General features: G+C 41.9%; 1 protein-coding gene across 4 annotated transcripts in view; it reads right to left on the bottom strand.

The window, feature by feature from the left end:
* TRIP10 (thyroid hormone receptor interactor 10) overlaps positions 1–8984 on the bottom strand; it is a 1409323-nt gene extending 1400339 nt beyond the window's left edge. For 3 of the 4 annotated variants that reach the window (XM_044084721.1, XR_006366390.1, XR_006366389.1), the window contains exon 1: positions 8784–8984. In XM_044084721.1, coding sequence (XP_043940656.1) covers positions 8784–8807 — 24 coding nt within the window. In that variant the 5' untranslated portion in view covers positions 8808–8984. The remainder of the gene's footprint in view (positions 1–8783) is intronic. The other variant, XM_044084722.1, reaches the window with a different exon arrangement.
* Positions 8985–12194: the final 3210 nt, after the last annotated feature.

Genomic DNA, 12194 nt, shown 5'->3' on the forward strand with positions numbered 1-12194 from the left:
AGGCTTTCAATAAAAATGAGCATGCATCCAGCTGGACTTTCCAGTAAACAAAAGCATGTAACCAAATACCAGAATGCTGCATTTTTAACACCAAATAGGATGGTAATATTACAGATGGATGGTTCAGTCGATTTTTAAGTGCTGCGTGAAGGAAGCTGGTGTAAGCAGGCTCAACAGCAATGCTCTCGGTTCTGTGGGCAGAAGCACATTATGGACTCAGTTCTGATGAAGTAGTAAAGAAGTGCCCCCCCATTATAGTTTCATTTGCCTATAGATCTCAGATTTTGCAGGATTCTGTCAAGGGTTACAGTACCAAGTGCTTTAGCCAGATTTAAGTACCTTCCAGCACTGAAGCACCTTCACGCAGGTAATCATCTCAGAGGTCAAACATACTACAAGAGATTCCTTTATCCAAATCTACACTGTGTTGGATCAGTGTGAAGGTGGTTTCCATGTTTCTCTAAATAAAATCAGGGATGACCATATCCATCAAAAAACACTTGTGAAGTGGTTAGGTCTGCAATTACTGGGGTCTGTGGAGGGCCTTTCCTAGTGAAAGAAGACACCAGCCTGTTTCAGACATCAAGGTACGATTATCTGGCCTCTATAGGTACAGCCAAGTACTGGTGCATCCTTACCGTAAATGCAATGACTCACACCACAAAGAAACCAACCACATTTTGATAACCATCAGTCTTTGACTTATCAAATTACCCAATTTAAAACTTTAAAAAAGTCTTAGTGCCACGTTTACTGCAGTTCATCCTCATCACGTTCATTTCTCACTCTTGTACTAGCATTTCAGGCTTTCTGCTGACAAAACTGTATAAAGCATTTTCCAGAAATAAAAGCATTTCAACAGTACATAACTGCTACTGTAAAAGGTTAGGACTTTGTTGGTGCAGTTCCAGATGGAAAGTTATGATATGAAAGACAGTATAGGGCCTAACAAATTTATAAGCACTCAATGAACAAGCAATCAAAACATGCAATGTAAAAGCAACATAAATGTTTCAAACAGTTCAGTCAGCTGTAAGGAGCAAATTACACGATCTGCGATCTCAAACGTCATGGTATTATCAAAGCCTATAAAGAGACAAAATCCTGCAAAGTAATTTGGTGATCAAAACATGATCATGTAACAAACTCAAGTGGGCTCCAAATGGACTGCACCCAAGTTTTATCATACGCTACAACGGAACTTCAACATTTAACATTAGCACAGCTTTTCACTAAAAGTTACCTAGCATGCTTTTCTATCCAAGCCTGTGGGATACTTTCTTTAGAAAGTGATCTCCCTCACTGTTGCTGAAAGCATTTCAAATTTCCTGAGGTAAGAAAATCACATACAGCAAACAGTATTCTTACATTCTATGCATCAACTAGCTGGGGGGTACAGGTTTACTCAAATCATTGCTCCAGACAGTATGGGAACTATTGGTTCTACAAAAACTAGTCAGCACTGTTGTTTGACCGAGCAAGCAGGTCAGGAAACTAACACCCATGCCTCCGAATGTGCCAGGTAGGGTCATCTTACCTAAAGGATTGCTTACTCCTATTCAAAAAGAATTTAGGGTATTACTTTGCAGGTGAAACAAAGGTATCGGTGTATATTAGAAAATGTAAATTAAAAAAATCTCAAAAGGTTCTTAAAGCAGCAAAGCGGTCCCTGCTAGAGCAGGTGTAGTGACTCATGCTGTTCTTCCAGGCTAAATCCTGTAAAGGGAACAGAACATTTCACAAATCAGCCTGTGCCCCACATAGTAACCGGTCTACTGACCTGGCTTATGCCAGAAATTATCCCAAATCATTCTAGGTTATTACTCACAGCACTATGTATGCAAGCAAAACGAACACGGAGTAAAAAACTTCAAACAAATTACGGAATTTTCTAAACAAAACTACAAGCACATCCATATCTAGGTCATAAAGTCACTTTAATCACCAGTCACTTTATGCTGTTTTAAAAGTAATCTAAAATGCATTTAGAACTTCCTCTCTAGTCTGAGAAGCAAATGTAAAAACTATCCCGTTCCAAAGCAGCTACAGCTTCCTTGTGGGAACAAAACTACCTGGTGTCATGAAGGTGTAACAAAACAAAAATGTATTTAATCCCAGTCAGTGTGAATTTCTTGCAAACATCAGGCCAGCAGAAATCTATGCATTATGCAAAAGCATACGGATTAATTTTATTTTTTTTTTACACTCTTCACCTTTTTAAAACCTCCAATTAAAATGGGTACAATTTATTACATCAGACATACTGAGTTACGGTTACACTTCCTGAAAATTACCAATGTAAAACTGAGCCACGCCAAACCTCTATTAGTGGAACGCCAAAACTTTACTTCATGTTCACTCATTCATTCAAGAACAGCAAACAGGCACCAGTCAGCAATCTCCTCACACGGACAAATTATCTACAAGTCTGTTCTCAGCCTTATGGTTACAGTACAATCCTAGGAGGAACTGCCAAGTAACTGCATAACAACTTAACATCCATCCGAATGTGGCTTTAACACTTTAAAACTGAAAAGAATTGTGAACATCCTCTACACATTTTATCCATCACTGTGGTCTGATTTCAACAGGTACAGTTGTGACCGGCAGCTGTAACAGTACAAATTCTAATTCAAAACAGCTAAGCTATGAAAACCTACTGCAAATGTAACCACATGACAGCATACAAGTTAGACCAAAACATAAAAAGGTGCTTTTTATGTACAAATTATTTTAGCATGAAATACAAACAAAACACACTTCCAGGTTAACAATGTTAGGGTGTCTAACTAGTTAACCAGGAAGTCTGCAGGACTATTATGACAAGGACTAAACTGACAGTTAACACAAAGGCCAAAAATATACTCCGTTTGCAGGCTGACAACAGAAGTCATTTCACAAACATACCTCTGAACTATCCCTGAAATCAGAACATCCCCGATTCAGCACCATAATTTTGTCCTGTTTTGTAGGGAAGTTACTGAGGATAACACTCAATACCAGACAACGGAGTTTCACACTTATTTCAGGAAATTCAAGTTGATGTTAAACCTACTACTCTACTAACTTTAAGTTACAGAAATAAATTAAACTGTAAATTGTTTTAAATATGTTACAGTTAACTGGGATTAACAAAGTGAACTAAAGCCCAGTGGCTCAGTGGGTAGGAGGTTGGCACAATGGTTAAGCCGTTTATCTTACGGATATAAGGTTCAGGGTTTGATTCTCACATTGGACTAATTGGCTAGCCCACAAGGGCAGTTAGGTTAGTACTAAGCTACGAACTTATGAGAAACGGTCCAGTGAGAAAATTTCAGTACATAATACAACGAAATACGTGGAAGTCAGCAACCATAACATGGAAGAACACAATTACTTAACATATTTCGAATGAATGTGAGGGTACCATTAGCCGACATTCAATAATCAAAGATACATACAATAACAGAGAAAGTACCAACAGGACAGAGTTAAAGTAGTAAAATAAAAAGGAAATGAAAGAAGTTAAGAGGCAAGCCCACAAATAAGGTGCAGTACCAAACCCTGCAAGCTGCGCAGCACAAAACCCGATGCAGCAGAACTGCTGGAAGACAATGCCCGACCCATCAAATTTACCAGTTCTCTCATGAAGTTATAATTCACAGTAAAAACAAAAAAACAAAAACACTTCTTCCTATGTTGCCCTAATAGTAATAAAGATAGAAAGAAATTATCTCACAACAAGCAAGACCTCCAGAGGGCCAATGAGGTGCTCTGCTTGACATGAAGCAGGAGTCTGTTCCAAAGGCATAGTACCTCTGGGAGACAAATCTGTCCCTCCAGCAAGTTCTATTAATGTCACATACCAGGTTAAGGTTTTTAGTGAGTATAACACCACAGATCCAGCCTGAGAAGCAGTTACACACTCCCCTCAAAAACAGACATGCACCTGCACACTACAGTCATTAATCTTGTCACTGTGGCGACCAAACAGTGTTAGGAAAGCTATTCCAACTTTTTACTGCCCTTGGTGTGAAAGAAAAACATTCTTATATTCCCAATTCCCCCCCAATCCAAAGACGTTCTATCGTCAAACTGTACCGTCTGGTTACCACTTTTTCCTCATAGATGGTACGTGCATGGAGTATAACTCAAAAACATGCATAATCTCTCTATCAACCACAACCCCCTTTCTGCACATGACATGTTAAGAACTCCTCCTCCTGCCATCTTTGTGTGTGTGGTTTGGAAACCATATGCCATTTTGATACCCAAACTGCTACTCTCTCTGCTATGTTGTTAAAATAAGATCCGCAGAAAGTCACACATGAAAGATCATGAGATGCGCTTCTGATGTTACCCATTTTTCATAAGTTACCTTCTACCCACGATGCCGCTTGTAAAGCATCTCAGAATTCCATTTTAGCTCCTTAATGCTCTCACACCGTTTGGATATGTTCACATCATCCGTTAGGATGACGCACAGTTCCTTTTTGTTTGGTGTTACATCTTCTATACTCACTTTGATCTAGTATACATACCCGTGGCCTAATGGACAAAAAAAAAATATATATCTCAGGAACCAATTCTAGACAAACAGCAGTGCATCAAAGGGTGACTGCATATAGGTTCTTGGGAGGATTTTCTGCATCTTCTTAGCAATCGCACTTCGTTCTTCATCGGACTTTTGATTACAATCTCCCACTTCTCATAACTCATTAACACTTATGTGGCGTGCAATGTCACACCTCTTCCACCTTGAACAGGTCCTGGCACTCCAGAGAATTTTCTCAGGCATAAGGTAATCAGGGCTTTTCTGCTACAGGACATTCTACATTAAAATCTTTGGTGTCATTTTATTAATAACTCTTTGCCCTTTATAATTTGCCCATTATCAAACACTAACGGATGGGCTCAATAAGGAGCTTTGGACATTGACTGGAAGTACATACATAAGAGCCACTATCAGCTTAAATGAGATAAGGGAGCCTAACACAGCCCCCCTCCTCCAACACACACACACAATCCTAGTTAAATTTAGTTTCCTTCACATATATTTTGTCGCAGTTATCACCAAAGTTCTGTCCCCTTCTACACACATGGCCTATGCACTAGCGCTTTTTGTTTACTCATACTGGTTCTAGCCATGCACCTGGTCCTACTTGCAGAGGTTTCATTTTTGGCTATGCACTGTACAGACCAAGGGAAATACAGCCTCACCAAATAAATGCAAAAAATCGACAACATGCAGTCTTGTACAATAGAGTTGTACCACGCAGCAAAGATGCAAAACATCAGTAAAAAGGAAGAACATCATGTTCTAGTGATGACAGATCTTACTCGATTACCCACACTCTGGATGATTACATCTTACTATAGACACCATTAAACAACACCCTGGTTCTCTAGGGAGAAGCTACACCCACGGTCTCAATGGGGGATGGAAAACAATGCTTGTTCTAATAGTGATGGGTCACCCAAGGTCAGCAGAGAGACGAACCTCCATATTCTACTGATGATCGAACTTACCGAACTACCTCTGCCTAAACAAAAAGTAAGGTCATGTTCCAGTGATAATACATGGGGAGGCCTCTCCAAGTGTCTGAAGAAAGGATAATAACCCATATTTTATTGGGGAGCCTAATTCCATTATATAAACGTATGTAGTGCTGTCTTTTCCATGCCCTCATGCCATGTCTACACAAAATGAATAACGTTCCACAATTCACAGTAATGCCTTTCCTTGCACTCATCCCACACCTGTACACAGTGCAACATCCCATGTTCTAGGAACTTCAAGCCACACCCAGCGTTTCGGCAATAGAGAAGGAACAATTTCTAATGAGATGTGCCTCAACAAGGCCTTTCCATTGCTCTGTGATTTTTATTTACGGACAGATTCTTGCTCTTTGTAATGAGAATGAAGTGACCTGCATTACGTCCGTGTTTCAGCGACACCCACATATGGTCTCGCTTTGTGTTTGTACTAAAAGAGTAACATCCCACGTTCTAGTGATTAGACACAGCTAGTGTTGGTAACAATGGATGGATGATTGGTGTCACCAAGTGCCTGTACAGAGAATGACATCCCTTGTTCTAGTAAGAATGGATTTCACTCAATTCTCTCTACCCAAGATGACCAACATCCACACTGTACTAATGCTTTTGTGAAACCACAATCCACAGCTGCACAAACTGAATAATACACTAGTTTTATTTTAATCAGACCTTTGTGTGGATTCATTCCATGTTACCTGTTCTCTTTACATCTCACGTTCTAGTGATGCCCCTTTGTGGCCTTACCCAATGCCTGCAGAAAGGAGCAGATTCCACATTCTAGTGCCAAAGCCGCCAAAAGTCCCCCAGAACCCTCCGCCAAAACATTTCTTTACTATTTTCTGCACCCGATGGCCACCTTTAAGCAACCTGATGCAACCACACCTTTTCTCATTTTGGTTGCTATCAGCAAATCATTTCCCAGCAGGTTGCCTCCTTTGTTTTCGGTCACTCCTGTAGACAGGTGTTTCACAGAAATAAGTCCCCATTGTGTTACTTTATTTTTGTTGTTGCTGTTATTGCTCATAAACAGATGCAGCCTTCCTGTGGTAAAACTATGTGCTTCACCCTACCACTGACTTTGTATCAGTTGTGTTTACGTTACGGAAGCCCTATGCCCCGTACAGCTATAGTTACCAGATACTGGTCACCAACAGATCTTCCACCCCCCCACACCATATTCAATAATGGCATGCCTATTCCCAATGTGAACAAAGCCAATCTCATGTGGTCACTTCATTGTTTGTAAGCTTATCTTATTGTGTTTTTCACAATTAAGAGGAGCCCCTATCAGTCATGTCTCTACATCATACAGCACCCATGCCAGCAAGGCTCAGCATCACACAATACACCATTCCAACCGCTCTTCTGTTAAAAAGGTGTGATCTACTGCAACCTGCAGTGGGGTTTCACGTAGCGCAGAGTTCTGTGGCAGGGTCCTTTACAGTATTTGTCACAGTGGTCACTGTGTAAACAACAACTTTGTCTTGTTGCTGTAAATTCCCAACTGAGGGGGATGGTTCACTTTTTCAAATAGAACTGCTGTGCTTAGGTTTGCCTTATATTCTGCTGAGTACTCAAAGACTACAATAACTTAAACAAAAATCTTATTTAACGACACCCAACAGTCAGGAAAGCATCACAAACACCACCAAGGACCTCCCAGTCCCGTCAGAACAGAGCTGTGAACTTAAAAGCTCCTCAAGCAAGTTCAGTTCTAAGTTGGGTTTACTGGTTTCCTCCCACATCCCAAACACATGCTGACTGTCTGGCTACAATGAAATGTTCACGTAACTTCTAATGTTGTCGGGCAGCCAAGGTCAAGGCAAAAAATAAATAAAATTTGGACCAGCCCCATTAACTGTTTGACAAAGTGTGTGTGTGTGTGTGTGTGTGTATTCGTATAACTTGATGTTGGAGCTTTTCTCCCCGGGCCTCCGCTGAAAATGGACCTAGTCCAGTCGGAATTTCCCAATTAACAAATGTAAAATAAATAAATAAATAAATAAATAAATAAATAAAGTGTAGGAGAAATAGGCAAGTGAAAAACTTGTGTAAGAGAGTTAAATGAAAACAGTAACACCTGCAGAGAACAGTTTTGTATAATTCTCATCTGTAATGACAGTACGCGAGTGAATCCTGTGTTGCACTGAAAGTGTGATAGTTAGTGGTCCAGACTACTTTTAAACAAAAGCATCACCTCACAATCAAATCAAAAAGTTAGTGACTCCATGAATCTTTCAGATAAAACATAAGGGAAATAAATAAAAATATATGCATAAATTCTCAGTACTGAATGAAAAAAACTGTAATCCAGAAAAGTGACGTACCAGACCTTTCAGACATGTGTAGATTTTAACAATGCAATCAGGTTTTACATCAAAACAAAGGTTTTAGTGTTCACACTGACAGGATACATAGCCTTGCGGCACAGGAACACTAAAAACTCCCAAAGATCCAAAAAGTTATGAAAAGCATTGGACTTCAACACCAACACAAAAATGGTCTTTACAAAGTTAAAAGATGGTTTACTTTGCAGATTGTTGTTTATATCAGGGATAACAATGGGTTATTAAGCAATTTCAGCTGAAGCAGAGAGTGACAAAGCTAAAGCCAGCAGTAATAAAGGTGCAATGTACCTGAGCAGGTTACCTCCTCAGCATGTAGGACTGCAGGAGGATGGAGGGGGACAGCTATCACAGTGTCTGCAGCACAAAGGTACAAATGTTATTGCAACATCACAATGTCTTAGTGACACAATAGGTAGCCACTCAGAAGCACCCCCCTCCCCATGTAAAATAAAAATACACAGGCACACTCAAAATAAGCAGCTTAAGGAGACAGGGAGTAGGCCTGGCCCGGATTTATTGCATCACTGCATACTTTCCGTGGATGGGAGCATTTCCAGGGGTCCCCTCATGTGTGCAGACCCTACCTATGGAGCCTGCTGCACGGGTAGCCCCTGCCAGACCGCCCCCTCCTGGCACCACCCCCATATTTATGCTCCAAGCAACAAACGCTCCCTGCTGACGCCCGGGAAGCTGCCCAGCTTGTAGATCCAGTTTCCTTTGTCCGGGGCTCGGCTGGGAGACGCGTGGACGTGCTCCGCCGTGGGAGGCTGGTACCGGAGCCCCGTACCCAGCTCCGCCCCTGCAGACCCCAGACTCACACGCCAAGCACCGCGTCCTACGGCTGGAGCAGGCAGGCCGCCCCCCGACACCAACACAAAACAGGCAGGCAGCACTCACCCACAGATCGGTGCCCCAGTCCATGGCGGCGGGTTCGAGTCCTAATCCAGAGACGCGGGGCGCTCGGTTCGTAAGTACGAGAGTCGAATCCCGACGGCGGTGGCTCAGCGCCGAACGGGATCTGCAGTAGCAGCAGCGTTACAGGATCAGCCCGTCTCCTCCTTCCCTGCAGAGCCTGCCTTTCTGCCTGCCTGCTGAGCCGGTCCCTCCCAAATCTCAGCCTTAAAGTGGCAGCAGCCCTCAGCCAACACGTCCTGCTCGTGGAGACAGCCGTGCACGTCGTGCATGCACGGGCACGAGCCCAGGTGTGCAGGAAGTCCCTTACCTGTGCAGCAGGTACTCACCTCCTGGCTGCCTAAACAGCAGCACGCGACATGCCCCACAGTGTGCTTTCTTACCCTCACAGATGCCCGAAGTAAGAGACGAACTCTGACCAACGGTGCAATAGGGTACCCGCAGCCAGTGCTTCACAATAATCAGGACAACAACATCCCGAATAGTGGGGGGCAAATGATGGCATTTACATACTGTCACTGCTCAGAAATGCCCCTAAACAAGGGACTCTGTTAACACAAGTTCTGTGAAGAGCCAGGAGTCTGCCCCTCTATTAGCTGCAGGTATTTAATGATTGCAGTCCGCACAACTTGGCCAAACAATTGCATGTTCAGTGAAATGCAGGGGGGACATTTAAGGCAAAGCTCCGGGAGAGCTGAGAGGTGTGAAGGCCCAGACTATGGCATGAATCAGTCCTTTGCTTTATTTATTGCAGGTGGTAGCCAACAAGTGCAGGGAGCTGCTTGAGTAAATATGAGAAAGTAAAGCTTTTCTAGGAAACGGAAACACCACAAGCCACATATATAAAGGAAGTATAACAACTTTATTTTAAAGGCCAATAAAATGCAGTGCAGACGTACCTCTCAACTGTACAGATTTCGCAGAATGTTCAGATGTTTGCTTCATGTTTCTGTTTCTCATAAAATTGTGATTTTCTGTTAAATCACTGTCAAACTGTTGAGGACTTGAAGTCAGAAAATAATGAGACATTTGAGTTTCAGACTTCATACCCTTCAGAAAAATGCAAAGCCTGTTATTCTATCAAATGTCTAAGTTTACTTCTTCAGAATGAAGAAGTCTGCATTCGGCAGATGAAAGCGCTAGATCGTTGTTTGTGTTTTAACAAATTTTGTTCATTAAAGTACTGAGGTCTGTTTACACGGAGTTGCATCTTTTGTTGGGTCTACTTGAGCTTATTTTAAATGTCTAAGTTTGTAAGAGCAATATTTAAAAAGTGTCCCTATTTTTGGCTCTTTGTCCCCCCATTATTTATGGCTTTGTCCAAATTTCTTGCTCTAAGAGATTGAGAGATATGACTGCAGAACTCCATTCCTCTTATCAAATAATTACAAGAATGTGCCTCCAGTGTGTCCCTGTGTGCTTTTATTACTGGCTTTCTGCTACCCACAAAACAGGAATCCTCATATTTTACATGAATCACACAATTCCTCACATCCAGACAAACAGGGAAGTCCCAACCCAATTCAAGAGTAACCTGGACAATTGCATAGGGAGCAGGAAATTCATCTCTGGTTTGACACCTGTGTCTCCAATGGACACAGACAACCTGTAAATGCTTCCTCTCTCAATCCCCTGCTTACACTTATCAGGGATATCAGAACTTGTCAGAGATTTGGGATCCATGCCTAGGTTTAAAAAGTCCTTTGTGGTTGTTAGCCTAGTAAACATTTACGAACAAGCAGGGAAGTCCATGATGCCCCCCCCCCCACACACACACACACACACACACATTTGTTTGCAGGGTACTCCATGAATCCTCACCCAAACACACAAGCAAGATATTCCATGATGCCCCTTTCATGGTTGCCCTGAGTACTACATGAATTCTCAGCCACAATACCCCGCAAGCTACCTTACCTACAAATATTTGCCTTTTTTTAGAACTGTATACCAATTTGAAAATGGTTTCTCCCTCCCTCCTGAGAACAGCCTGTCATTCCTGACTGTGCACCAGCTATCTGCGTTGCTGCTCTCCTCTTTAGTGTAACCTTTTTTTGTTCTATATACGTCCTAAGTACAAAGGGTCACAGATTCATCCCCAGTGGTGGGGGTGACAACTCATCATATACCCAAGCACAAGTATGTGACCAGGAAAGGTATATAAATAAATTATCACCAGAACAAAATTGTGCCATTTTGCTTAGCCCAACAGCACCAAATGTCCAAGTTTCAAACATGTAAATGAAATTAAAAATATACCAGTGAGTCATCAAAAAATGTGTCCAGTGTGATGTATGTTTATTTTACTAACTGACCTATCAAAGATTTCTAATGTAATAATTTTAGGAATGGAAAATACTCTGTTCTTTACTTGTAATTCCTGGGGACAGAAGAAAAGTCCATTGGGAGCAAAGCACTGTGAAAAGTTGCACATTGCACTCCAGACTGACGGACACAAAATGTGTGGTCTGTGACATCTGATTCTTATCCATTGACTGAATGCCACTATTTTACTGTACTATTCAGATCCCATATCAAATTATGGAAGGATTTAATTAAGCAGTTATATTTTAACCGCTGTTGCCAAAATGCTCCCTAGAGCTTTTTCACCCTAGCCATTTATGCTCCAATTTTCGAATGGCTTTGGTATATGCCTGTGACTTAGAGCATCTACTAACTGCCCCTGTCCATAAGGGCCACAGGTATTGCATACAGTACATGCATACTAAATATAGAATTGAAGACTGGGGTCTTGTACTAAAAGTATGATGCCCCATGGTGTTATATGTACTCTCGGAGAGAGTATGATGCCCCATGGTGTTATAGGTACTCCCGGAGGGAGTATGATGCCCCATGGTGTTATAGGTACTCCCGAAGGGAGTTTGATGCCCCATGGTGCTATAGGTACTCCCGGAGGGAGTATGATGCCCCATGGTGTTATAGGTACTCCCGAAGGGAGTGTGATGACCCATGGTGTTATAGGTACTTCCAGAGGGAGTATGATGCCCCATGGTGTTATAGGTACTCCCGGAGGGTGTATGATGCCCCATATTTTTATAGGTACCCCTGTCAACCAGCAGAGGTAGAGTTAGAAATCTGTTGAACTGCTTTCATCATTGTCAGGATGGACATAAAATATCTTCATGGCTACCTGGATGATAGCCTCTCTGCTAGGCTTTTGCTGCTTTACTAAGGGTACCCATTACACGAGTCAAGTGGGCTCAAGACACATTTGGGGAGGCTTGGTAGTCAGCAAACATGGACCCCAAAAAGAATATGGAAAATGCATAAAGGCCTATAGACCTAACTTTTTTCATATTTTGCATTTTAATCACACACAGTAATCACTTTTTTGAATTCTGCATATGAAAAATATTGAACCACCAATTTGCAAGT

This window comes from Protopterus annectens, chromosome 9.part0 (assembly GCF_019279795.1).
Source record: "Protopterus annectens isolate FY-2018-M chromosome 9.part0, PAN1.0, whole genome shotgun sequence".
Taxonomy (NCBI): domain Eukaryota; kingdom Metazoa; phylum Chordata; order Ceratodontiformes; family Protopteridae; genus Protopterus; species Protopterus annectens.